Genomic DNA, 25,743 nt, shown 5'->3' on the forward strand with positions numbered 1-25,743 from the left:
GCAAGGACTATACAGGGATTGTCTTGCTGAGGACAAAATGCCACAGTGTTCCCTCGATCATGACAAATTCTTCATGTTATTTGTGAAGAAATCTTGCAATATATTGAGAGCTATGTTTTCTGAGGATATTACTCCCTGAATATCGTAAGAAATAGCAGCTATATACTATCGTAGGCTTCTAGACATGCAGCCTCTACAAGCCACTTGTTCTATATGTTCATTTCTGTGGTCTCCCTCACTCAACTGCCTGGATGCCTCAGAAATCCCTTTGAGGATGGGGAAATCGAATTACACCTATCTTCCGCATGAAAAATTTAAAAATGAAGAGGCTAAACAGTTTGCACAAAGTCACCCAGGAAGTGTAAAGCAGATGTGGGAACTGAATCTTGACTAGTAATTTGGGCACAGAATTGTGCTCCTCTCCTAAAAGTGTGTGTCTACGTACAAAATACTCTGGTGGCTCAAAGTTATTGCCTGCCTCACTGCTATGTAAACAGCTCTGAGAAATACAATGTGATAAATCCTGATATAAAATGGCACAGTGCTTGTCTGCATAGACATAGCATAGACAGTTTCCTATTTGTAACATAAAAAAGAGTATCATTCAATTCCTCTACATAATTTTTGAGCCCCTGCTTTGCACTCCAGAAGCAACCAGCTTGCCAACAACAGAGCAGTACATGCAGCCAGCAAGGTTTCTCACACTGTGTTTAGTTGGTGAACACAGTCGTCAGACAGTGCCCCTGTTATTGCTTTACACAGGGCGCGTTTCTGTAAAGGCAAAAGACGGTTTTACTCATGTAGTGCTTGCAGCACCATCTAACAAAGGGAGGAGGATGATTTAGTGAGGAAGACAATGGAATCCTGCTTGCAAGTTCATGAGATATGATTTGTCGGTCCAGGACAAGTTACCCCCACTCTAAAATGGAGGTGGTCGTGATGGCGGTGCTACATATGCAGAGGTACTTGTGGTTATTTAGTTTTCTTTTCCAGAACCCCTGTCATAGCAGGAGGCATCTTTGTGATTGACAAGTCTTGGTTTAACCACCTGGGAAAATATGATACTCAGATGGACATCTGGGGAGGAGAGAATTTTGGTAAGTTTTGCATGTTTCAGAGGAATGACGCACTAATGCAGAAACACTTCTGAGTCTTCGCTGCCTACTGCAACTCTCCTTTCAAGAGACCTGCAGTGTTAGTAACAGCACCTGGGCCAGGCTCTGTGGAACTGGGCCAGGCATACTGGAATTGCCAATTTTGCTTTCTTGCGTGCTTTGTTGTCTCCCATCACTTACCTTTTATTCTGAACCTTGACTCTTCATTTAACAGGGCAAGGTTAAGTGCACAGTGCACTGTACAATGGGGCCTGTCCATGAGCCACATGGCCACAACACTGGAATAGTGATGGCAATGGGAAAATATTTTAAAAAGAAAACACAGTACTTTTATTTCTGGGAGTTTTTTCAGCTCTTCTGGATAATATGAGGCAATGACTCAATCAGTGGCTTCAGCATTGAGACTGTTGCTGTTAACGCAGCAGTGCATTAGAAACCAACTTGTATTTGACAACAAAAAAATATGCATGTTGGTTTTTTTTCTTTTTAAAGCCATTCCTCTCTCCAAAGCTGGAAGTCCCTGTTGAAAACAGACTGAAAATAATGAGCTGTGGAAAAGAGTCTGGGAGAGTCTAGAGGCAGTAAGAAATGCTGTAAAATATAGTGTATTAAAATGTTTTTTACTTAGAAGCAGAAGGTAGATTGAAAATATCCTCTTCTCTGCTAAAAAACACACTGTTGAAACAACCTTTCCTAGGAGAGGAAAACTATGGTGAAAGAAGAAGGGTGGGAGGATGTTAGTGTATGTACTTGCTTTGAAACAGCCATTAGATCTAGATACATCATTTCTTTTTAATTTCTAAACATCAGAGCCCTGTAATTCAGGCATTACTAGAGGCAGATCCCAAGTGAGTAAAGTTTTTGAAGTAATCAGTCTACACAGTCTGAAACCCTCTGGTATGGACTTGATTAGAAATCATAACCAACTACCCTGCTAATTTTCATTTTTCCTCTTCTCCCTTCTCTTTTCACTGCCACATGAAAAGCAAGTGGAAAACCCCTCCAGTGTGGCAATGATTAAACTTGCTAGGACAGGCCCATAAGCCTGAGCAAGGTCATATCTCTTCTGTGATGCAAATAAGCTTCTGTACATCAAAGCTCCATGTTCTTCTAATCCTTTAACAAAATACTGAATTTAACTTCAGGACCAGCTGGGTTTCTTCAAGTAACAGGGTTCTCTCAATTTTTTTACATGTTAGACTGAATTCTGTTCTCGGCAACTGCCAGGTTTGTCAACTGGTGACAAACTATAACCCAGTTACCCACTTTTTTCTTTTAATGGAGCCAAGGGGATTACAAACAATAGCAGTGAGATACTGCACGGTGGATAACATGTTAATGCAGGATTTAATACAATTGCTGGGGACTTGGGAGAGGCCCACAGCAGGAGCAGAGGGACTCCCTGTGCCCATGGTACTCAGTCTGCAGAGAGTGCCCTGAGTCCCAGGTAGGGGGATGTTTTTGCCTGCACATGTGTCCATCTCATCAGCTGTGCCATAATCACCCCACATGGTATGGAGAGGGCAACTGCAGGTCACATTGGACCAGTGTTCAGGATGCTCTGCTTTCAGGTGGTATCTCAGGTGATATGGCTGGAGGTATGGGGGAGAGGACATCAGTTCACTTCCTATACTTGAATCTTTCGCTGCTCTTTCTCCATTTCTCCTAAACTCCCTCTCTTCCTCACATGATTTGCTTTTCACAGCAAGTCCATCCTTCCTTCCTTCCATATGCAGGGATAGAGAGTTAAAGAAATCTTTAAAACAAGATGGGTATGGGGTGATTTCAGTCTCTTGCCAGATGCTGTCCTGAAGGCCTGACAGCAGCCACAATGATCAGGTCAAATTACAAGATGTCTCGCAGAAAAGCCTAGGGCACCAGAGAGAGGAGAGGGGCTGAAGAAGGTTGGAAAGTCTCTGAGACACAGGTGTTGCCTCCGTTTTAATAAAGAGAAAATTTTTTTCACTCTCACCATGGTGTCACTTTTCCTGGTTTTTCTATTGGAAATACAACCAGCGCAGAGAGGCAAAGATTTCAGGTGCACTGCTGAAAGTTGCTGTTTTTGGAAATGTTGCTGGTCTGGCTGCAGCTGTGCGACTCCTGGGGTCTCTTCCAGAGCTCTCTTTCCGAGTATGGATGTGCGGTGGCAGCTTGGAGATCATTCCCTGCAGTCGAGTGGGACATGTGTTCAGGAAGCGCCATCCCTATGACTTTCCTGAGGGCAATGCATTAACTTATATCAAGTAAGTATTGAGGAGTTCCTGCTAGCAGCCAGATCACCTCCATGCTGGGCATGTCTAAATAAGCCTGAATTCTTTGTTGTCTTTCTGCCTGATGACAGAGGAGAATGAACTGTGGCTGAATATTCATTCTGCAAGGGAAGAATGAGTTGCTGGTGTCTGTGCACAAAGCCTGTCCCCTTCTCTGTTGTTTGTGCTACTGTGTCTCTTCTTCAGTCTGCAACGAAGGCGGGGAGCAGTGCTCTAGGGAGAGCCTCTGGCCATTTGTGGGTACTGCCTACGGTATCTGCCTGGGTATCAGTAGCCCTTAGGCATCTCTCGTGTCCCCGAGTTGTCCAGAGATCCTGTTGAGCTGCATGTGCTCTGAGAGGAGCTGTGAGGACAATTTCCACCGCAGGACAGAGGGGAAGAGAAAGATAAGAGAAGATGCTTCACTATGAAAGTGATGATTAGTACAGCCGTCTCTCCAGTGGGGGCATTTGAGAAAGGAATCTGGTGAATTATGGCTGTTTTTTAACTTCTGAACTGGAGCATCCTAACAAGGTTTATACACTTAACATATTCACTCCAAAACCTGCTATACTGTCCATAGTGTTTCATGTTCAGGTCTGTCCCCTACTCCCTTCTGGCAGGCAGGCCTTGGGTCTGCCCACCCAATGCTTGCTTGCCAAGAGGGCAGCTTCTGCAGCAGCAGGCAGCAAAGCATCTCCTCATGCCCATGCAGGAATACCAAGCGCACAGCAGAGGTGTGGATGGACGAATACAAGCAGTACTATTATGAGGCCCGGCCATCTGCCATTGGCAAGTCATTTGGAAGGTAAGCTGCCCCTGAACCTCAACAGGAGGTCTCTAGATAGAAATGGCTTTTGGATCTTCTCAGGGAGTAAGTGTGGGAAACTGAAGAAAAGATGCTCTAAATGGATTGCCCTGAAAGTTGCAGCTTGAGTGGCTGGCCAACAAGGTTTGCTTCTAATTCATTTATTTCCCCCCCTCCCCAGTAACCTCATGTAAATCACTTGTTAACAGAAGGCTGAAGGGATCTGTAATGAAATTAAAAGGCCGCTCACTGTAATTGGATAGATGAGAATTTTTTTCTAACACAACATGTAACTGCTCCAGAAGTTTGAGCTGTACAGTTACTAGCTCTTGATTCAAAGTTCTTGTGTGGATGCAGAATCTGAGATCAAATGAGGCTAGCTGACACATTGGGCTGGTTCTTGCCCAGTGTGCTCCCCTCTCTCCTGATGGGTAAATGGGGTGGCTTACCTGGAAGGTAAGCCTTACCTGTAGGGCAGGAGAGAGAGAGAGCAATGGTGAGATGTGTTGAAAGACAATGCAATAGTGACTGGTCTTCAGGACCTGCTGACCCCACTTCTGTGCAGAGCTGTGCTCCTCATGGTGCCTTTGCTAAAGCTGTCTCCAGACTGCATGGAACTGGCTGTTAGGGGCTTAAGAATTCTTTGTGGCCCAGAAATCGGTGATGGACACCAAAAACTGGGACAGAGGGAGGGGTTGCTCTCTGTGCTAGCAAGTCCCTATGATTCCCCCCTAAAATGTACAAAAAGCCCTAAGAGTGTCTGTCTATAACACAGTGTGTGTTATACCTGTCTGTGAACAAGAAAAAACTATTGCTGTGTTAGCTTAAGGACTTGGCAAATATGATTGTATCTCAAATGCGTAGCTGTGATGCATCTCCTGCTTGTGTGGTGACAAGCAGGTTTGGTCAGACTCCTTACTCTTTTTGTACATCCTGCTTTATTGTCATGATTCATTAACTATTTTTATACAAATAGCTACCTAATTTATCTATCTTTGAGATGACTGCAGCAGCTGAGCCTGGGCCAAATAGCAAGTAGAATGGCTGTTTGTGAAGAAAACCTGACTATTGCATATTGGACATGGATATATTGCTAATGTGTTTTAGGGACAAATCCTGCAGTCTTGTTCATGCAGACTTCCTAGAGGTTTTACTGACAGCTTTGTCTGAATAAGAGCTGGAGCAGAGCTGTTGTAGGATTTGGTTTTAGGCAATTTCTTCAATTGTAGTAATGGCCTGTGAACCTACATTAAAACTAAGTTTAGAGTGCAAATGCTTCTGATACCATCATTGTTAAGTGGGCCAAAAATGGAACTTCCTTCCCTATGGTTTCTATGTGAATACAGGGTCTAGGCACTTTCTGCCGAGCTATGGGTAGTTCAATGGCCTCTGGATGGCTGAGGATGGCAAGGGGCATGGGTACAACTGAAAGATTTTCCCAATATAGGTATATAGGTGCAAAGCTTGAAGAGGAAAGTCCCTAGTGTCACTGCTCAGCAGGACTGTTTGAGGGAAATCCTCCTCTTCTGCCAGCTAAAGCCAACTAAATCAGCAGTGGGAGGACTGCTGTTGCAGACACTCACTGAGTGCTGAGTAAATTTCCCATCATACTTCCCTCTTCTCCTTGACTTAAAGACAAGTCATTGTGCTTTTTAGGTCCTCAACCCAATCCGAGCCTAAGGCTGCTCTTGTGTCTCCCTCACCTCCAGCACACAGTTTAACCATTTGTATATACCTGAGAACAGACACTTCCAAGACCTTTTCAGGAGCTGATGGTTGTGCGATTTTCATGGAATGGCTCTACAGGGGCACCCAGAGGCAGAAACACTTTCTTGGTGCCCAAAAGCTTTACTGCTCTGCATTATTTAACCCTGTAGGTCCTGGACCCTGCTATCTCTCTCAGCCAAAGGAAGTGCAAGAATTGACCTCTGAAGGTGCCTTTTCTTCCTTTCCATTTCCTGCCATTTGTGTCTCCTCTTTTTCAGCTCAAATCACTAATATTGTTCTGATCCTAGGAACAACTAGATGGGAGAATGAGTAAAGGCGAAATTTTGTATAATCTCCCTCTAACCTGCTGGCCACTCTTCATTGCTCCTCTCCCTCCTGTTCACTGTTTTATCCTGAACAACCTGCATGTTTTTCCAGCATTGCAGAGCGAGTGGAGCAGCGCCGCAAACTGAACTGTAAATCCTTCCAGTGGTATCTGGAGAACGTCTATCCAGAACTCAAGTGAGTCAGTTCTCAGCTTGTAGAAGTCTCTGATGCGTCTGGGAGGTGGGTAATAACAAGAAGTTGAGTCTTCATGGCAACAGGCAAGAGAGAGGCTAGTGCCTGGAAAAAGTTTTCCTTTTTTTCTTTTTTTTGATGAGAAACCTCTCATTTCTTTGCTTGTATGATCACAACTCTGTGCAGGACCTGTTGCTCTTTCCTCTGGGAGCTCTGTTCTACGCCATAGAGCTGTCCCTCAGAAATGTGCAGCAGTGGTGTTTGCTGATAAGCATGGGTGTGTACACAAGTACAGGAGCATTACATCCCTCCTAATTAAGGCTTAGGCTCTGTCTGTTGGATGCTCTCCCTGGAGGCAGCTGAGCAGAGTGGAGCTAGGCTGCCTTGGTACAGAGGTGCAAGTGGTTCAGAGAAAGCCCTGGTGAATGCCAGAAACAGCTTTGTCCAAGACTTCCTCTTCCCTGGGTCAAGATGAGGTAGCATTGTGGATTTGCCCTCCTGGTAGGTAGCCTGGGCCAAACCGGAATTATGTTGTTAGCACTTAGTACCTAACAAACCCTGGTAATGCATCTTAACTCCTAGTCAACAAAGCCTACAACTAACATTGATTAAGGCTAAAACATCTGGTTGGAGATGGGCCTTAACAGGTCCTTCTTGTATTGCTACCAAAGTGACAGTGAATGTGTACTAGCACCAGGGAGAAGAGTCTGGAAAAGGGGGAGGCAGGCCAAGGATAGATCAGTGTGGATATTGCTTTTTACTGGCAATGATCTTTTTTAGAGGTGACATCACACTGAAGCCTTGATACTGCTTTAGGTGTACCTAAGGATCCTGTAGTGCCTTCTGCAACAAAAGGATACCATCCCTCTGACCATGTTCCCCCTTGACTTTTGCCTCCCTCAGACATTCGCAGTGGATAGTATATCTTTCATTTTCTGTCAAAGCAAAGGCAACTGCATTTCAGTCAGGGGCCAGTTTTGCCCTTATAAATGTGCAAGTGCTTTGGTACGTTTTGGGGTATGAAATGCATGTGTTTTACTTCAAGGGTTCCTGAAAAGGAGTTAATTCCGGGGATAATTAAACAAGGAGGAAATTGCCTGGAGTCTCGGGCACAGGATATGACAGGGAACATGTTGGCTGACATGGGAAACTGTAAAGGGACAGTGAACAATCCACTTGTCACTCAGGTAAGGTGGGCTTCAGCTTGGTTCTTTGCTCCTGCTTCTGCCCTTTTTACTACCAGTGACTGAGAAGACATATCTCTGATCTTGGTGGGTTTGTGCAGAGGTGAATGAGGGAAGAACTTGACTCTGTGAATGATTTTAATAGCAAGCAGAAAAAGGAAGCTATACCCCTCTCAAAGCTCTGTCAGCTCAACAGACCCAACAGTCAGACATAGGTTGGGAAGATCTTCATCACTCAAAGGCAGCAGATAATACTTGAATTCTCAAAGGTGTGAGTAGTCTGTGCAGCAAGTATGTGACCAGTGTTCAAGTCACATAACTATTCTGTTTGGACCTTTGCTTGGGTGTGCTGTGCTTCATCTCCAGCCCATGCAGCTATGACTCCTTCCCACGAAAACCAGTCCTGGGGTGTGCCTGGCTTGTACCCCAGCATGCAGGCAGAAGATTCCTACACAGTCAGAAATATTCCTTGGTCTACTAGTTTGGTTGTAGCTGCAGATGGCTTGAGCCAAGACCTCAGCTGCAGTAATTTGGCACAGCTTTCCTAACTGCAGTGCAGCTGCACTGGTTTATACCAGCTGAGGATCTGCAACCAGTCTGCTCTTTTGGTAGTCACAGTGCAGCAGGGAAGTGGCTTCAAAAGCTGAGTGCTACAGTAAGATATTTTATGCCAGAAAATATATATGCACATCTGTTAACTGTTGGAAACAAGTTTGCAGCCAGCATTCAACATGCTATATAATCTGACTCATTGTTCCGCGTCATCACAATTTGAAATCTCTGAAATTTATTGCACTTTGTGTTTCTTCCTTGGGGAAAGTATAATAATAGTTGGGCATCTGTTTAGTGTGAAGAGGGGAAAATGAAATGGCTCACGCTTTGTGTGTACTGGTGATAATTTGTTAGCTCATGGAGAAGTTGCATGTGTTTTGCTTCCCTTGATAAGCAATCTGTAAGCCCCCGTTACCTGTTACAGAACATGTCTGTTGTGTAAAATATGCAGAAGCAATTGCACAACATGTAAATCAGGGTTCATTGTCCTCCCTATTACATAGGCCTGATTCTGTAAAACTGTAGAGCAAGGAGTTGTGTGGGATTCCAGGTTAGCTAGGCAGCTCAAACGGTCAGGAGAGCCAGCTGCATGTTTTTAAATAGTTGTAATGCACCAAGCCTGAGCATAAACTTCTGATTAGGTGAAGACTGCTGCCACAGTCTTCCCAGGGAGCCTTTGATAAGAGTCGAACAAGGGATCCAGAGTTAGGAGATATCTGATAGGAAAAAGGTTTTCCCTCCTCTATTCATCACCGTTATCATCATAATGGTGATAATCATCGCATCATCAATAACCTTTCTTTTTCTTTTTCTTATGTCAAAGGAGTGGATATTCAGTGACCCACTAATTAGACAGCAGGACAAGTGTCTTTCCATTACCTCCTTCTCCACTGGCTCTCAAATCACACTGGAAGCCTGCAATCAGAAAGACGGCAGACAGGTAACTTGTGTACCTTTCTTAATCCCTTCATTGCCATGTGTTGGCATTCCTATATTTATTAGTGCAGCCTATAGGGAAAAACCCAGCACTATCAAGGTGTATACAAGTTCCTTGCATCTTCTGCATCTTCCTTTCTGAGGTGTTTCATAAGCTTGGGTGTGTGAGATTGCCCACATAGCTGTGTGGGTACCTGCTCTGCTTGTGCCTTCGTCAGGGTGGTTAGCTCCAGCCCTGTGCCACCCCAGCCTGGTTTCTTGGATACATTTATGCTCAGCCAGGTCTGTGCATGAATGGAGCAGGGCATCTGACTGGCATGTGAACAGGTCTTTAAAACTGAGTGCATGCAACTCATTTGAGAAATATCGACTGGCATAAAGCATCATATGTTCCACCTGTACTGCTCCCTGAGGAAAAATATGCAGCAGCAGTACTGGCTTTGCAATATTCCCAACAAAATGCAGCTCTGTGACTCTCATACTGTTTCTAAGACATGCACCCCTGGTCTGTGAGGACACCCAAGTCATTTTGTCTTACAGCAGGAGGTAAGAGTTGGCCTCTGAGATAGCCAGGGTTCCCTCACAGATGCATGATGTGCCTTTTTATCAGAACTGGCCAAAACACAATGGTGACAAGCCAGCATTGGCAGACAGCAAATGGACTGGGCTTGTTTCATCCCTGCCTCCTGTTCTTCCCTCTACATCAAGAGAGAACAAACTGTGTTATCTGGGGCTATGCCGGCATGTTTTCCAACACATCTATTGCTTTGATTGCCCACAGGTAGGAGACTGCTCAGCTTGCTACCAGTCCTCAACAGGACTTTTGTCAGTACTTTTTAATGCCATATATATCTCTGAATTTTTTTCTTCCTGAAAGAAAGCACTTTAAAAAAGCACTGAAATCCAGTCTTGCCCATTTATGGAAAGCCTGTGTAGACCTTTCTCTGGATGGCTGATTAATGCAGAAATATTTTGAAAAGCTATCACCATGAATACACTGGGAAAACTCTTAGTTCAGATTAGCCTTGCAAGGCTATCCCAGGTGGGCTCTGCTTGCCTGTTCCTTTTTCTTTTTGGTAATCGCTTACACTCTTGCTGTGTAATTAGGTCACTTAGCTTCCCCCTAGGTGGTTTGCACTATTTTCCTTCACGGTAGCAAAGAGGACTCCGGCAGCTGCCAAAATCAGCTGTCTTTCCCCTCCAGCCCTGTCATGGAAGGACAAAGGTCCCCTGAAGGAGGGTGGAGTGCAGAGTCTATTAGCCAGATTAATCCTTGCGCTTTGGGGAGGTGAGGTAGAAAAGGTGCATTTGAGTTTTTAATCTAACTTGAGTTGAAATGCTCTGAAATTTTGGGGATATTTGTGGGGGTCCCAAACTCCTGTTCCAGCTTTATACATATGAAGTAACTTCCACTTGCAATGCCCAAATTTGTTGTTTTTCTGGGGAATGTTTTTCTGCTCCCTTCCTTCTGTAAACAGATCAGTACTTGTTGTTAATGCTGACACTGGTTTTTAACTAGCTAGAAATCAGTAATCTTTACAAACTCTCTCATCTGTTCCTCTTCCAGAGGAACTACCGCATCTAAGCCAATATCTTCCATTCACATTAGGAACTGACACTTTCTCTGCCAGCTCCTAGCTAAAGTGGGAACCGAAGCTAACAGCTTTTATGGGGGTCATCTGAGAGCGTATCTTTGGGCTAACAAAGGAAGCTTCTGGAAATGAACGAGACAAGACAGAAGGATAGTCTCGTTCTTCCTGGGTTGCCAGCTTGCAGAACTCCCTGCCTGGGATGTCATCTTAGCCCAGCTCCCAGTCTTTAACAAGCTGAGTTTCCAGGTGTCAGCCATTGCTGTGAAAGCTTCAAAAACGCTAAATGAAAGAGTAAAGCAGGGGATAACAAATTTCTTCAGTTGCTCTACAGCATGCCTGTCTCTGCCATGGTACTCACAGCCCGAGAGTTGGTCTGTCAGGGAGAGAGAGCAGTGTTTTGAAACTATGCATGGAAGTAGCCAGTCCTCAGTTCAAGTGGGCTTTTCAGAAAGCTGTGAAAATTTTTACTGAAGAGAGAATTCAGACGGGCTGAGAGGGAGTGGAGGAAGGAGAGCTGAGCTACCTCAGAGAGGCAGAGGTGGCAAGGGAAAGCTCTGAGCAAGCAGTGTGAGCAGAAGGGAGTGAGCCTGGACAATGTGCACTACACATATGATGTCCTAGGAGAAGATGGCGGTATGATGGAATCCCTGCTTTGAGCATCTTCTCTGATGCCGCTGCCATCAGAGGTCTGTGGTGAAGGGGGTGGAAGACATTTGGACTTTCCTGGATCTGGTCTTCATGTCTATGGCTGAGTAATGGAAAGGCAAGATTGCTGGCAGAAGATAGGACAAGTGATGACTTCATTTTGCCGTCCCATTGCAGTAGACTTGTTATATCCTTACAATGGCACCATACAGCCCTTGAAGTTGCTTTCTGCTTTCAAAGGTGCTGAATTGGTGCCCATGATACACAGCTGTTGTGCATTAAGCCTGTCCACAGAGCAGGGGATTTTTATTCTTATTTCTGAGTGCCAGTAACAACTTTGTGTCTATCTGACGTGTATTTAATATTCTAGAGGAGGCTTTATAGCATTTTGAGCTGTATCTAGAATATTACTTCAAAATAAGTCTAGATCCCTGCAAACAGGAGGATACTAGAGAATGGTCCCGATCCAGATCATTTTTGCCTCCATCAGCCTATTTTCCCTCGAGCTGAAAAGAACCAGGAACAAAATGTGTTTGGCACCATGATCCCATTCATCATCAACAGCAACGGCCAGCACCGCTAGCAGAGAAACAGCCAAGAGCTATTCTGCATAATCAGAACTAGATTTGAAACCAGATGGATATTATTCATAATATTGTTTGAATAATAGCATTTTTACTTGAATGCATAAAAATTATTGCCTTTAGTTTTGGTTTTGGCTCTGACTGACAGTGGGAGTGGCATTTTAATTAGTGTTATAGTGAGGGCAAATAGAAGGCAAAGTGAGAGTCAGACACTAAAACAAGAGCATAAAAATGAAAAACATTGGCACAACATTTCCCAACAGAACAGAAGCATGCAGAGAAATCCTATTAAACAACCATATTTCATTAAAATCTGCTGAAGGAATGTGACCTTAGCCTGAAAATGAGGACACCAGGTTTTCTTGTGAAACAAACAGTATTTGAAATCCTGTATGCCTTTGGACATATGATTGGAAAATTTTCCTCACCTTGCTTCTCAGCGTCTCCTATTACCTGAAAAGCAGACAATTTCAACTTTATACAGACTATCAGAAAGGAGAAGGAGTGAAAACCTATCTGTTCTGGAAGCACCTGACTCAACATCTTCATAGTAATAAGCTGATAAAATGATCCTTGCATTATGCCACTGCTTGAAAGCAATTTTCAAGAGACAAGAGTTTTTCTCAGCTCTGGTTCCTAGTTTTACAAATGCAAAGCTCAAACAGAGACAGCAGTTGCTGGATGTTGGTGTGAATTTTTCCATCACACTCTCTCTGCTCATGTATTTAAAATTTTGTGTGCATCATCTTCAACAACAGCTTCAGACTGCCCATGGCTGTGCAAACACATTCAATTACAATCTGCAACACCCTTGGCTATTCCAGTTATCAGTTCTCCATACAACTCTGTCCAAGGTGTCTCGATCCTAATCAACATCTGTTCTTCCCAGCTGTGTTTCCTGAGCTTGGCTGACTCTGCTACATTTCCAGGCTTACAAGGTTCTTCTCAGGAACTTGAAAGAAACTCTGGACTGATTGGATTGTTGGGATTAAAAATGAAGTTTTGGTTACCCTGAAAAGTTACTCATGTAAACACTTTCAGCTCTTGTGTATATGGGGATATTTCACTGACTGGTACAAAATGACTATTTCTGACTTTTCTTTCAGCAATTGCACTTGGAATGCTTATGTCTAACCACCTCAAGGTACTTTACAAAGATAGATACCAAAGATGGAGAGAGAGCTTTACAAAAAGGTGGGGAAATTTTTGGTTGACATTTGCGGAAGAGAGAGGGACAGTATTTCAATGAAAATTCTTTTTTTTCCATCCCCACCCTGAACCTGGTGGGACCCGCATTATCTCCATCTGCACAAGAAAGGGAGACTGACGCAGATTTTCAAGCCAAAACTTTCCAAATTGTGGTAATGCTTAGATCTTTCAAAGGCTGTCCTTCCCAATGCTGACCAGCCATAATTATCTGGGTGTAGGGAGATGAGCAGACTCCCTGTAGCCTTTCTCTGTGTATGCAGGTGGTGCCTGCACTGGCATTTTCTTCTTTCTAAAGGTGGGAGATCGTCACTGCCCTTTAAAAATTAGCTGTCCAGGTTCCCTGTGCAGTCTGTCGACAAAGCTGGGCCCTTCCAGAGGGTGATGCTACTTTGGGCCCCCTCCATCAGCATGTCGCTACGTGATTACTGTAGACTAAGGTGACCAACTCTGAAATGGCTGAGCTAGGAGAAAAGCGTTGCATCTCCAGTTTCCACCCACTCGCACTGCCCATCCTCTTTAGGGTGTGAGATATAACGTGTCCCTGCAGGATTAGGTGTTGGGCTGTCCTTAGCAATTCTGTGGTCTGGCAGTCAAGCAGGAGGATCTTGCAAAGGGTGCAGGTGAAGTTGAGTGAGCTCCTTCTGGTATCCTGAGGAGGATAGCGAAGTACAGTTCCTGGTCAGAAGCTCCTGGCGTAGCACCTTCCTGCAGCCCAGATGAGGCTTATATCCAACTCTCCATCATCCTCTCAGCATTCCTTCCCCCTCTTCCCCATCATTATCCACACCGCATATTCTGTTGAACAGGGGGACCCCGGGGTGCCTCTGAAACTCCAGACTTTCCAGTGGTGTGATTCACTGAGGAGTTCATTGATTTGGTGTAGTCTGTCAGCAGCAGAAAATGTGTTCTGGTGAGTATTTGCTGGTGTCCTGCTGTTTCTGTTGCCAGAGACCTTTTCGACAGATAGTGTAGTGGGTGCCTGCTCAGCATGGAGAGATCGCACATCAGTGGATCTCTAATTTAGAGGAATAACATGACAGAGAATCTCCCAGTGGTGTCAGGTTTCTCCTGAACAGCTGGGAGGAATAAGCAAGTGTTTCCTGGTAATTGCCCTCGTCCTCTATCTCTAATCTTATAACAGTGTTCTGCTTTACAGCAGGGTCTTTTCTTGAGCTACGGAATGTGCGAGAGGGAGGGCTGGCAGGTGCTCCTGAGCACACACAAAAGGGAAGGCAAAGGAGGAGGCTGGGAACTGGCAACTACAGAGACAGGGGCAATGGTGGAGGGCAAGGAAGAGTTTCCTCTTGGCACGGTAGGTGTGCTTTGAAGCAGGGAGTTGGGAAAGAGCAAGAGTCTCTTCACTGGGGTGTCCATGATCCTGGGAAACAGTGGTGGGGATACTGTTGTGCAGAGGTCATACCACACCAGATAAGCACAGTGTGTTACTGCCAGGAGATTTCCAGGAGAGAAGACCTGCTAATTTCTGCTCCATGATTACAGCTGCTGCTTCATGGTATTAACTCTTCCTCAGCTCTTTGCAGGGGAGCTTCTGCTAGATGGAAGCCAGGTGGCTCTGGGACCTGTGTGGACACTGGGTTGCAGCAGTTGGTGAGAGCATTGCAGGCTCCTCCATGCGCATCAGACAGCCTTGTATTATCCTCCCCAACACTGCTGTGTTCCTCTGCCCCCTTGCCTAATAAAACCAGCTGCAAAAATAGCCCTTCTTTAGTAGCAATGCTTCAGTCAGGGCTAGCAGCCATGGCAAAGTGAGCTTCCTTCTGGTATTTTGTCTTGAAGGACTATGTGATGCATAAGGGACAGATTGTTCTGGGCTTTGCAATGGGCCTACCCTCCAGGAAGCATAACTAGCACCCAGATTTGGAGAAGAGCTGCCAGCAATATGTGAGCATAACAGGGTGCTTGAAACACAGCATACAGCAACCTGAGCTGTTTGCTGGGTTACTTACCCAAGAATTACAGTATCAGTAGATTTTGACATTAAGTCTGGATATTGTAGAAATTTTTTGCTTTGCATAACATTTCTACAGTAGCTTTGAGATCCATCAGTGCTGTCAAGCTGTCTCCTTTTCCTCATCAGTCCCATGGCCTGGCTGAAACATCCTCATAATATCCAGGCTGTTGAACGACTAGAACCAGTCAGAATTTGGGTCTAGGTGCCATCTGTGTGATAGAAACGAGTGATGGGAAAATCCCAGGATCCCAGAGTGTGCAATCCAATAACCTGCTGAGCTCAGTTGTGCCTGACTGGAGGGGAACAGAGCAGCCTCAGCTGGGAGATCCTAAATGCACAGACTCATTTCTATTTTTTTCTCTGTGCTAACAGTCAGAATGGGTCCTGTTCTTCCCATCAGGGATGGAAAGTACAGCCCTTTCCCAGAAGAATTTGCAATTCAAGGTTAGGATGTATGTTTTACTTCCTAGAAAGCCGCACAGCTAAAGTGGACCTTCAGGAAAGAGTTACATGTGGAGCCCTATAGATATGTGCTGAGGGAGCAGATGCAGAGGACAGCACTGTGGAAAGCAGAGAGATATTTACTGAGAAGCTGTCAAAAGGACACTTATAAACTGAAATGTCAGCAGAGCAGATAAGATCATCAAGAGCCAGTTGTGAAGGGTGCAGAGATAAAAAGAGCTCTCAGTATAGTGCTGATAAAAATCTTGAATTTGATGAGAGGAGAAATGAAGGGGTAGGGAAGAGAGAGAAAGATATGATCTAGTCAAGCAGCAAGGAGTGTGATTTTTTGCTATGGTGCTTTCTGTGGATTGGAGAGAAACTGTGGAAGAGTTTCAGGCTTTGAGAGGTATCTGGGTGTCAAGAGATGCAGGGCAAGAATGGCAGGGAAATAGTGAACATAATATGCTTTTGAAAATCCCACTGCTGATTCTGTGTTCTAAATGCTTCTGAATGTCTAGCCCTACAATCCAGCTAAACTCAAACCCCAGGTATCACTAATACAGGTAGTCAGTGCTTTGGAGATGCTGCCCATACTCTGATTTTTAATTTCCCCCGTGGTTGTGGTTTACTTGCGGTTTATTCTCAACCTTTCTCCTCCAGCTTGGAGTCACTGTTCCCTGGTGAAGCGGAAGTAACAGCCCATTTCTTATCTCCTTTCTTACAGAAGTGGAAGATGAAAGGCGGCTTCATTCAACACTTTGTCAGCGGTCTCTGCCTGGAAAACCAAGCTGGAAGAGTGGTGACCAACCCTTGCCAAGCAGATGTACCTGGCCAACAGTGGGAGTTGCTACAAGCCACATGATGGTAGCACAGAGATGTCCTTGTTTCTTTGTGCATGAGATCTTGGGAATGGAAGGTGATTAGGAAGGGAGAACTGGTTTAGTATGTCTAACCCTAAATGTTTTCATCATGCCCATCAGCAAGCCACCATTTCAGCTGAGCACTTCATGTTTTTGAGCTTTTCAAAGAAGAAGCTGGGGGTGAGAGAGGGTGAGGAGTGTTGTTGAAATTGGCCCATCTGATTTCAATTCTCCTCTGTAACTGATGTCTGTGCACAATAGCACACAGAGTGAAGAAAGAACCCAATCCAATAAGTGACCAGAACTGCCTTGTAGCTCTCCTCATCCATTCCTTTCTCTGCAACCAGAGCCCATGACCTTCGGTCCAACAAATTAGATGATGATTGTACAAGTAGTTGGCAGCTCTTCAGCTTCCCTGTCTTTTTTGCCCTACCATCGTGCATCATTTATGCATGTGTGTGCTGCTGTGTTGCAGTAAGGACTGGCCAGTAGAAGAGTCATCATGATTAGTGGAGAGGCTAGGAGGGGATTAGCAGACCCTTAAGACAGAATTGTAATTTCTTTGCAGTAGGCCTGTTCCTTCCTCTGCCTGCATAAGCTGCTCTGCAACCTAATGGGCCAAGACTGGGAAATGAGGCCCAACTCTGACAAAGCAACTGGGAAAGGGATGATCTGTTCTAGCAGCAGAGCCAGAGTTTGTTTGGGGGGCTACTCCCTATTGAGTTTCTATTCCCTGTTTTCTATTGGTGGAAGGTCAGCACTGCCTCAGCAAGTAAACTAATCCCCAGTCAGCCCAGCTGGACCCTGCCTGAGACTGGGTTCAGGATGCCAAATTCCTGTGGAAAAGAGCCTCTGGATGAGGGACCTTCCACACAGGAACCTGGCACCCACCCTGGCCTGCAGTGTGTGTGTGTGTCCCCTGCTGCTCCTCTAGTCTGTCACCAACTGGTCTGGCGGTCAGGAAACAAGTGCCTAAGCCCTGGGACACAGGGGATGCTGGAGCCACTCTCCAGCTGTACTGCATGATGCTGCCAGACACTGCTCAGCCTTGCAGTAATGCAAAGAGCTGCTCTGGCAGAGTGTGCTGGCAATATCGCTGTATTCAGAGCTGACAAGTGGAGAGAGGCACCAGCCTGAGGAAGGAGCACATATGACTCCCCCCTTGCATGGAGGAAGGCAGAGGCTGCCCCTGCGTTATCACAGGGTTCCTGCTACTGGCCAGGCTGAAGCACAGCCCTCTCACTGGCTCCCCACCTGAGTGTGGCCTGTGTGGACATGGCCAGAGTGACAAGCCACCTGATCCTTCTGCTTAGTTGCTTCCCCCTGCCTGGGGCAGGAGACTAAAAGGCCTGGGGCTGTTCCACTTGTGATGCTCAGCTCTCCTCCCTGGGACCAGCTTGAGAAAGTTAGTTGGTAAAACTGAAACTGCTGTTTGCCTCTCCCAGAGATGCATATTTGTGCACTGTGTAAATACCACCAAGGTATGAGTCTGCCCTGATAGATGTCTCCTTTGTGTTCTGGGGATATGAAGGATGACTGGTGTATCTAGCTAACATCCCATTCCCGCTTCCAGTGACTGGATGAGTTTGGGTTCTTAGACCTGCCAGGGGAAGTTTACATATTCAAAGAAAATGAAAAATCCCCACAACGTTAGCTTCTCCTACTAGATCTGTTTAACTTTCCTATTGGAGCTAGGTTTGTAAACTAACACCCTTCCCCAAGAGCCTGGCAGAGGGACCATGTGATTTGGCTACCTTCAGTAGACAATTGTTTGCCTGGGTCTCTCCTAATCTGGTGTAAAAGAGACAGAGGATGCTCATTTGGATTCTGAACAGCTGACTGCTTTTGATCATGTTTGTATCACTTTTTAATTCTTTCTCTCAACTTGTTATTAGCCCAAACAGTTGACAAAAGAACAGATACAGTTCTTTGTATGCATATTTGTATGTGCTCAGGAGTGGTTGTGTGAGAACTGAAGGATTCTTTTTTTCCTGTTCTTGGCTCTTTTTTTTATTTGAAAAATGAGGTTATTCATGCAGTTGGGTGGCAGGAGCTCTTTTCCTGTTTCCCCCTTCACTTTGACAGCAGCTCACCATCTTGACACTCTGATTAACCAAATGAACAACTGGCCAGCACAGTGAAAACTCAGGAGGCAATTTCCTTCATCCCCATGCTTACAGCATGGAGCAGCTATACTTATGTGTGGGAAGGAGGGCACTGACCCTGCAGATTCTTCTCCTCTTTCCCTGCAGAGATGCTTAGAGAGGCTTCGACTGCTGACACCGCAGCTTAGAAGAAACAGGACAGAGCAGGGAACAAAAGAAAATAGCCTAGGAAAGGGAAGAGGGCAGGGCAGCCAGACACCATCAGGGATGGAGAGATGCCATCTTACTGGTAGTAGTTTTTTTAGACAAGAAGATGCAGGAGATGCTACTCTTCCTCATTAGGTCAAATTCTCACATACCTGGCTAGAAAAAAGTTGAAGCAAAGACAGACAAAAGACCAGTGAGCAGGTACTGTATATAATCTCTGTAGACAATAAAATGCTTAAGGATTACATATTTTCATCAAAACGCATTGTAAGGGGACCATCCAAGCTTCCCCCATTTCGCTCCCCAGCAGGCCAAGGGTTGCAGCTAACAGCCTGTTCACTCCTCCACCAGGTACTGCTTCCTTCCTTCTTGCTCCCACTGTGTATGTGCAGCTTTCTTGCAGCTTCTTCTTCATAATCTTCATGGGACCAGGACCCAGCTCCTCTACAAACATATTTCCTGACTGCTGTGGATAACAGGAACCCTGCTTCTATACAGTCTCCAAGCTCTGAGTCAGCCCTGGGTCAAGGGGCTCTTGTTAGCACGCTGGCTACTGCCCTTGACTTTGTGCTTGGCTCCTATGCTGAAGGTTACTGACTGCTCCCAGAGCAGAGGTAACTGGACTAACATTTGTCTGTGTGTGCCTCTGTTAGCACCGTTCACCACCCGGCATCCATCTGGGGCTGTGAGCTAGGGCAGCTGAAGTTTGGACACTCTCCTTGTTCAGGTGCCCTAGCCTGGGGTGGAGAAGGGAAAGGGAGGGCAGATGCTAGAGGTCAGTAACTTAAACTGCCCCTTCCAGTTAAGAGCTAGCAGAGTCTCAAATCTACCCAGTTCTGAACATGTTATCCTGAGGTGGCCTCCCCTCTGCTGTACCCTACAGGCAGCCAAAGCACTGCTCACCAGACCTTCCCGCAGGCCCAGTGCAGACCTCCCCACACATCTTCATACAGAGGCCATTGGTTTTCTCTGGGTTTTAGCAACTGCTGAAAAGAATAGGCATTACAAAAGGCTGCTTTCAAGTATGGGCAAACTAAACTGTTTTGGAAGAGGGCTCCAGAGGGGTTTTTTGAAAGAAAACTGCCTGAGCCCTCAGATTTGGCCCAAAGCTTTGTTTCTTTAACATTCAGAACAAGCCGCTGCTCATTCTTGTTTTCCTTACTTTAAACGGACCCCTAGACTGTGAAGACAGAGCATTCACATTGGTGATGTTCGTTAAGAAAGCTGTTACTATATCAGAAGATCCAATGTAATTTCATGTGTTATGTGGAGACTGATGGGGAGTTATTTAAGAGGAGCCAAAATTACTGTTGTACAGAAATCAATCTCAAAGGGTTTATTTTCCCCACTCTGTTGTAAATTGCACTTTGCTAGATGTAAGTTATGTGGAAGCCAGATTTGTTTTCCCTTTTCTTAAAGAAAGCATGTGCCAGACTCTGTTTAATGCCTGGAATAAAATCTAATTTGAAACAAGTGTTTCAGCCTGTTCTTTTTCCCTTTTACTTTCCATTGGAAAAGACCCTCCATCCTTGCTCCCCTGGCCCCTTGCTCTGTCTCCAGCTCAGTTTGTATCCCTAGACATATCCTAGTTCCTTGCCTTGTAGGAAGGACACTGCAGGACCTGGCACAGAGATCTATAGGATGTGGTGGCATATCAGTTGGAAATGCCTGAAGAAGCCCTCCTCAACAGATTGAAAAGGAAAGTATCCTTTCTGGCAAAAGTTGAGAAGAGCAGATAATGAACTGTTTTTATATGCTGAAAGATATAGTTGGAGGGGGGCAGGGGAGAGAGAGAAAGAAATATTTTTTTCTATAACCCTCTCCTTGATCTTTTCTTCCAGCTCTCAGTCAACATATTCCTCACTAAACCTCCCAGAGGCCTGCCTTCTGCCTCTAGCTTGAGGGCAGGGAAGCATCACCAGCCATGAATGCCAGTGAAACAGCTAGCATGCACGCTGCTGAGCTTCAATTACTGTGACGTCGCTCCCCCAACTCACATATAAAGCCCAGCCAACAATGCCAATTTGGAGGGTCTGAGTTTAAAATCAGGGCTTAACTGCCAGTTATTTCACCCACAGAGGCTTTTTCAAACTAGGAGCTGCTGGGTCTGCCTCTGTAGAAAGCTTTCTCTAGGAAAGGAGGGCTTGGTAGAAGCTAGCTGATGTGTGGGAAATCAGCATTTCCCCGTCCTGCCTTGTAGCATGTCTGGTGTTTGAGTGCTATGGGGACTTGTTAAAAAGGAAGAGAGCTGGGGTTTTCTCTCTTTGTCCTGTTTTTGTAGCAGGGTATCAGTGGTGCTTTTTGCCTGGAGTCTTGCTGTGTATGTCCTAAGTGACAACTTCTGTAGTACCCTAGAAACCAGAAGATCCTCAGTCCTTAATAATGGTTGGAAGGGCTTTGACTGGGTCTGTCTAGGAAAACGAAACATTGGTCTTCTGAAGGGCCAAAGAGGTGGGGAGAGAGAAGAATGAGAGAGGGGACCATCCTCTCTGAGGAGGGAAAGGTCAGACATGCAGTGAATCTAGCACATCAGTGGGGTGGAGAAGGGTTTGGGATAGAAACAGTTGCATCATGGGAGACTGTCAAACAAGCTGTGGGGAAAAATTATAGAGGAGACATTTACTTTTTTTGTACAAAGTTAAAAATACAGAAGGACCACACCTATAGTGATCACACAGGTCAAATTCAGTAAATGCTTTGTCTTAAAAAGCAAATCAAGCCTTTCTAAAGTGTACAGATAGTCCAGTTTAGCACTCAGGAAGCAGAACATTTTCTTAGAAGCAGAGGTGTTCTCCAACTGGGGTTCATTACAGAAGTTAGATGCTAGATCTCCTCTTTCCCATGGCCTGTTTAAAGGGACTTGCTTGATACAGAGAGAGAGGCCTTGCACAAGTGTTTCTTCATTCTCAAAAATCCTCTGTAGTTGGGCTGCAGGGTGTTCTGAGGTAGGTAACTCCCAGTTCCTCTTGTTGAACCTCCTATAGTTTTATCCCAGCAACAGCAGAGAGCTGGGCTGCCTGCTCCTCTGCCCATCTGCTGATTTTCATCAACAAACTTACTGTCTCCCATATGGTCAAGTCTTAGTCAGTTTTGGCTGAAATTGAACGGTGGCTAACGGTGGGAAAATGCCCATCTATTTGAACTGAAAAGACTTCCTAGGCTATTTTGGCCTTGTCAGATAAGAGTTTCTTGTTTCAGTTGTACTAAATACTCTCCCATCTACCTATGCACATGGATTTTCCATGACAGGCTCACGCCTGTGTTCCAGCACATAATGCAGAATTGCAGGCTTGTCATTTACTTCACAGACATCATCGCAACACAAGAACATTTTCTGTGTAGACTGGCATAAAATTATTAAAAGAAGAAAAACCATGTGCAATAACTAGGATTGGAAAGAATTAGGGTTTGAATCTCTTTACATAACAAAACATGCTTCATGATTGTAACAATCTCCGTTTTGTTTCAGTTTGCGCCTGCTTTATGTAACTTTAGCAGAATAGCTTACTGAAATCTTGGTAGGACTCTGGCACACCTTTTCACACTTAGCAGAAATGTCTTTTGCAAGCACCACAGCAGCTCAGAGTATGAAGTGATTCTGATAACACAGAAGCTGGTCAGTTATATTGGAGGAATGTTAAGACATTACTTAAAGGAAATTTCACTGATCTAATCTTCACCAGCAGCATCCCTTGTTGTGAATGTCTTAAAGTCAACTTGGCTCTCCTGCTGACTCTAAATTAACTAGGAGATTAGTTAAAACAAATGCAATGTGGGTAGACTGCAAAACTGCTGTAAAATTCAGGCCATCTCTCAGAACAGCATATTAGCTGATGCATAATACAGCTGCACATACAGCTGGATAAAACTGGTTTGGCCTAGAGAGTTAGTGTTTTCTCTTGAAACTGGACTACACAAAGAACAACACAAAGGTATGCTGATGTTTGGGCACTACAATCACCTCCAGGAGATGCTACCCACCAGCCAACCATCTAAGTGAGAACTCATCACCCTCACAAGAAGACTTCCCTGCAAGTTAGTGACTATATGGGCATGTTAATGCACATGTGTTACCAAGAATTGTCTGCTACAAGGGAAGTGCAAGTGTTGCATGAAAATGAACTCAGAATAGCACAGAACTCCGGCTAGTTGCAGTGTGTGAATGGGATGCTTGTTAGCTCGCAGGAGCTGCTGAGCACCTGGAACAAATCTCTGGTTCTGCAGGCTCCTGAAATGCTGGTGCCCCAAAGCCTGATGCTATGCAGGTTAGGAGGAAAAGCAGAGAACCACAATTACAAGCCCAGCTATCCAACCCCAGCAACTCCTTTTTCTGACACTTGCAGCTCCTAGCAGCCAGTATTACATACCAAATTCAGCAACTGAAACCCCAGTCAAGGGCCAAAATACCAATCCCATTCCCACTTGTACTCCTTAATAGCAGTCCAGACTATGATCCTTTCTTAATCTCCTCACCAGCACTAGCTAGCAGGTAGACTATTTGCAGAAAGGTCAAGAAGGATCCATGTGCAAAACTGAATGGAAGCTGGCAGAACTTTCTTCACTCTGTCGTCATTTGCCCAGTCCTCCTTCACAGTGTACTATTGCAATGTCATTTGGCTGGAAGTTTTGCTACCTTCACTATAAATAAATAGAATAACATATTAGCATTCATTGAAGAAGATGCTTTCTCGTAAGGTAGCCCTATATCTGATTTCTAAGTAAAAGACTTGAAGTTCAGGAAGGCAGATTAGTCGTAACGAGGCTTGCGAACTTGAATGCTCTGCATTTTTTTCATATATTTTGGCAAAAACAGTAACACCACCAGACTCTTACTTACATCTGACATCTAATGCAGAGGGATTCTTTGTCTTCCTCAGCAGAAGAGGCACATGGAATTATTAGGGCCAGAAATAGCTTCTGGTAAATTATTAGCTCTGTAGCTCTGTGCCTGGAACCATTGGATGAAACCTGCTCCTGTCAGAGATAGTATCCACTACTTGTTATAGGCCCACCCTTAACTGAATGGCATTAAATTTATGTCTGGAGATTCAAGTTCTTGACATAGCTGTAGATGTTGTTTTAACAAGCCACACATGGTCATAAACCCATGGGAAGAGTCCTATCAAACATGCTAAACTTTCATCAGAAAGAATGACCTACTAATAACTGTAAAAATGATGGGCTGCATCAGAACTACCTCAGCTGACACGTCTGAGGGTCGAGCCTGATGTTTTACAAAGTTTTTTTCGTGTTTCCTTTTTACTATAATTCACCAGAACGTGTTGGCATACGGAGACAGCTTTTACTCTGACACAAAACAATGTTAATACTTTGTTACTGCTGCTCAGCTTAGCACACTAACAGCTCATTAAATGCAATGCACTGATGGGCATGGCTTATACTTTACTTGTGTTCCTCAAAGTGATATGGTTGCTAAATCACTATTGCATTCTCAGTGCATGAGCCAAGATCCAGTCCAGGCAAGAACACTGAAAATGACTGAATCAGTTTATTCCAAGCTGAAGTAATCAATACTTTTTTTGCCTGAAATTTCTTCAGCAACAGAGATGGATATTGAGATCTTCCTTGATGGGAAATGAAGAATTTTCATCTTCTTACATCTTTTCCACACATGGGCTAGGAGAATGCTAGTCTCTACCTTGAATAAGGAATCAATGTCGAGTTCAAAATATTTTTTTCAAAAGCAGTGCATCAGAAAGTTCTGATATTAGAGAGAGGGTTGAGAAAAGGGAACACTGACCTGCCTCTGCCAGTCTTTTGCTGTAGGGCACTGGACAAATTTCTTATATTTTCCCTGTCTTAGTCTAAAATTAGGATAAAATTTCTGGATTACCATGAGATTGAGGTTTGCACATTAATCTGCATCTCACATGCCCAACCAAGATCCAGCCTGACCAGCATTCTCTACCTGTTTTGATGAATCAGGCTTGTCTCTCTGCAGACAAATTTACTGTTGAATAATTTATCTGGACAACATGACTTAAACTGCCCTGTGTGTCATTATTGAGTAGGCTGACATAATCAACCAGAGATGGCCAAATTGGCCCTGCTGTCTTACTTCAGGCCTCTGAAAAATTTGAAAAAACACAGAAGTGCAAGTGTGCGAAAGCATTGCCTTTCATCCCCCAGCATGGATTTCCTTTCTGTGAAATAGGAGTAATTAAACTAACAGATTTACATTAATGCACAGAGTGGTCTGAAGACTTACCTAACAGGATTTTATTTATTAAAATATCACTGAATGTAGAAGAGCACTACACAACTTCTGCTGTTTCTCTTTTAATCATGTACTAGTTCCTGTAGTTGCTTTTATTCTCCAAAGTGGTCTCTTCAATTCCCGCAGGATTTTTGACTGCAGAAATGCTATCAGTGCACATTCAAATAAAATAAAAATTGCTGTAGCTATTTTGAAAACATTTGTTTTAGGTCTCTAGAGAGCAAGTCCAGACTGGAATCAGAAGCAGAGTATCGATAATAATTTGTAATTGAATGAAGGATTGAAATATGCATATTGAAACTCTTGGAGTTGTAGAGCACATATTTCTTATCGCTCAGAGTGTATGTTTAGAAGCTAAAAAGGGAATTAATTTCCTTCTTGTGGATACCTATAAAAATGTACTGCTAAATGAGAGAAAGATTTCTTGGTGTTGCTATTATTTTTCAACAGTTAGTGCCTTTTGTGCTGGATACTTGTCTCACTGAATGCAGTATCTTTCATGACAGATAAGGACAGCACTATGATGAACCTGTTTAAATGCAGTCTATGAATTCTGGTTAACCTTAAGAAAATGATATATCTAAATATTTCAATGTAGATGGGGTTGGCCAGGTGTTGTCAGAGCTCTGTCATATCAGCAAAGTGGAGAAATGTTAAACTTTGATGGCCCCCATTCTCTTGGAGACACATGCAGAACACGTATAAATGTCGCAGATTTTGAATGCTGACTAGGTTATTTTAAAAGAGGTAAAGAGAAGAGCCTTCCTACATCTCTCCATGTCTTTGCTGCCTTTTCTCCGCTAACAAAGGCCCTTGG

General features: G+C 44.5%; 1 protein-coding gene across 3 annotated transcripts in view; it reads left to right on the plus strand.

The window, feature by feature from the left end:
- Positions 1-20,161, plus strand: part of GALNT16 (polypeptide N-acetylgalactosaminyltransferase 16) — a 72,436-nt gene extending 52,275 nt beyond the window's left edge. The window contains exons 9-16 of one of the 3 annotated variants that reach the window (XM_026095767.2): positions 994-1,097; positions 3,232-3,358; positions 4,080-4,172; positions 6,318-6,401; positions 7,444-7,585; positions 8,958-9,074; positions 16,241-16,380; positions 19,040-20,161. In XM_026095767.2, coding sequence (XP_025951552.2) covers positions 994-1,097; positions 3,232-3,358; positions 4,080-4,172; positions 6,318-6,401; positions 7,444-7,585; positions 8,958-9,074; positions 16,241-16,378 — 805 coding nt within the window. In that variant the 3' untranslated portion in view covers positions 16,379-16,380; positions 19,040-20,161. Of the gene's footprint in view, positions 1-993; positions 1,098-3,231; positions 3,359-4,079; positions 4,173-6,317; positions 6,402-7,443; positions 7,586-8,957; positions 9,075-16,240 lie in introns of all 3 variants that reach the window. The other 2 variants (XM_064512508.1, XM_064512509.1) reach the window with 2 other exon arrangements.
- Positions 20,162-25,743: the final 5,582 nt, after the last annotated feature.

Source organism: Dromaius novaehollandiae, chromosome 5 (assembly GCF_036370855.1).
Source record: "Dromaius novaehollandiae isolate bDroNov1 chromosome 5, bDroNov1.hap1, whole genome shotgun sequence".
NCBI classification, from domain to species: Eukaryota; Metazoa; Chordata; class Aves; order Casuariiformes; family Dromaiidae; genus Dromaius; species Dromaius novaehollandiae.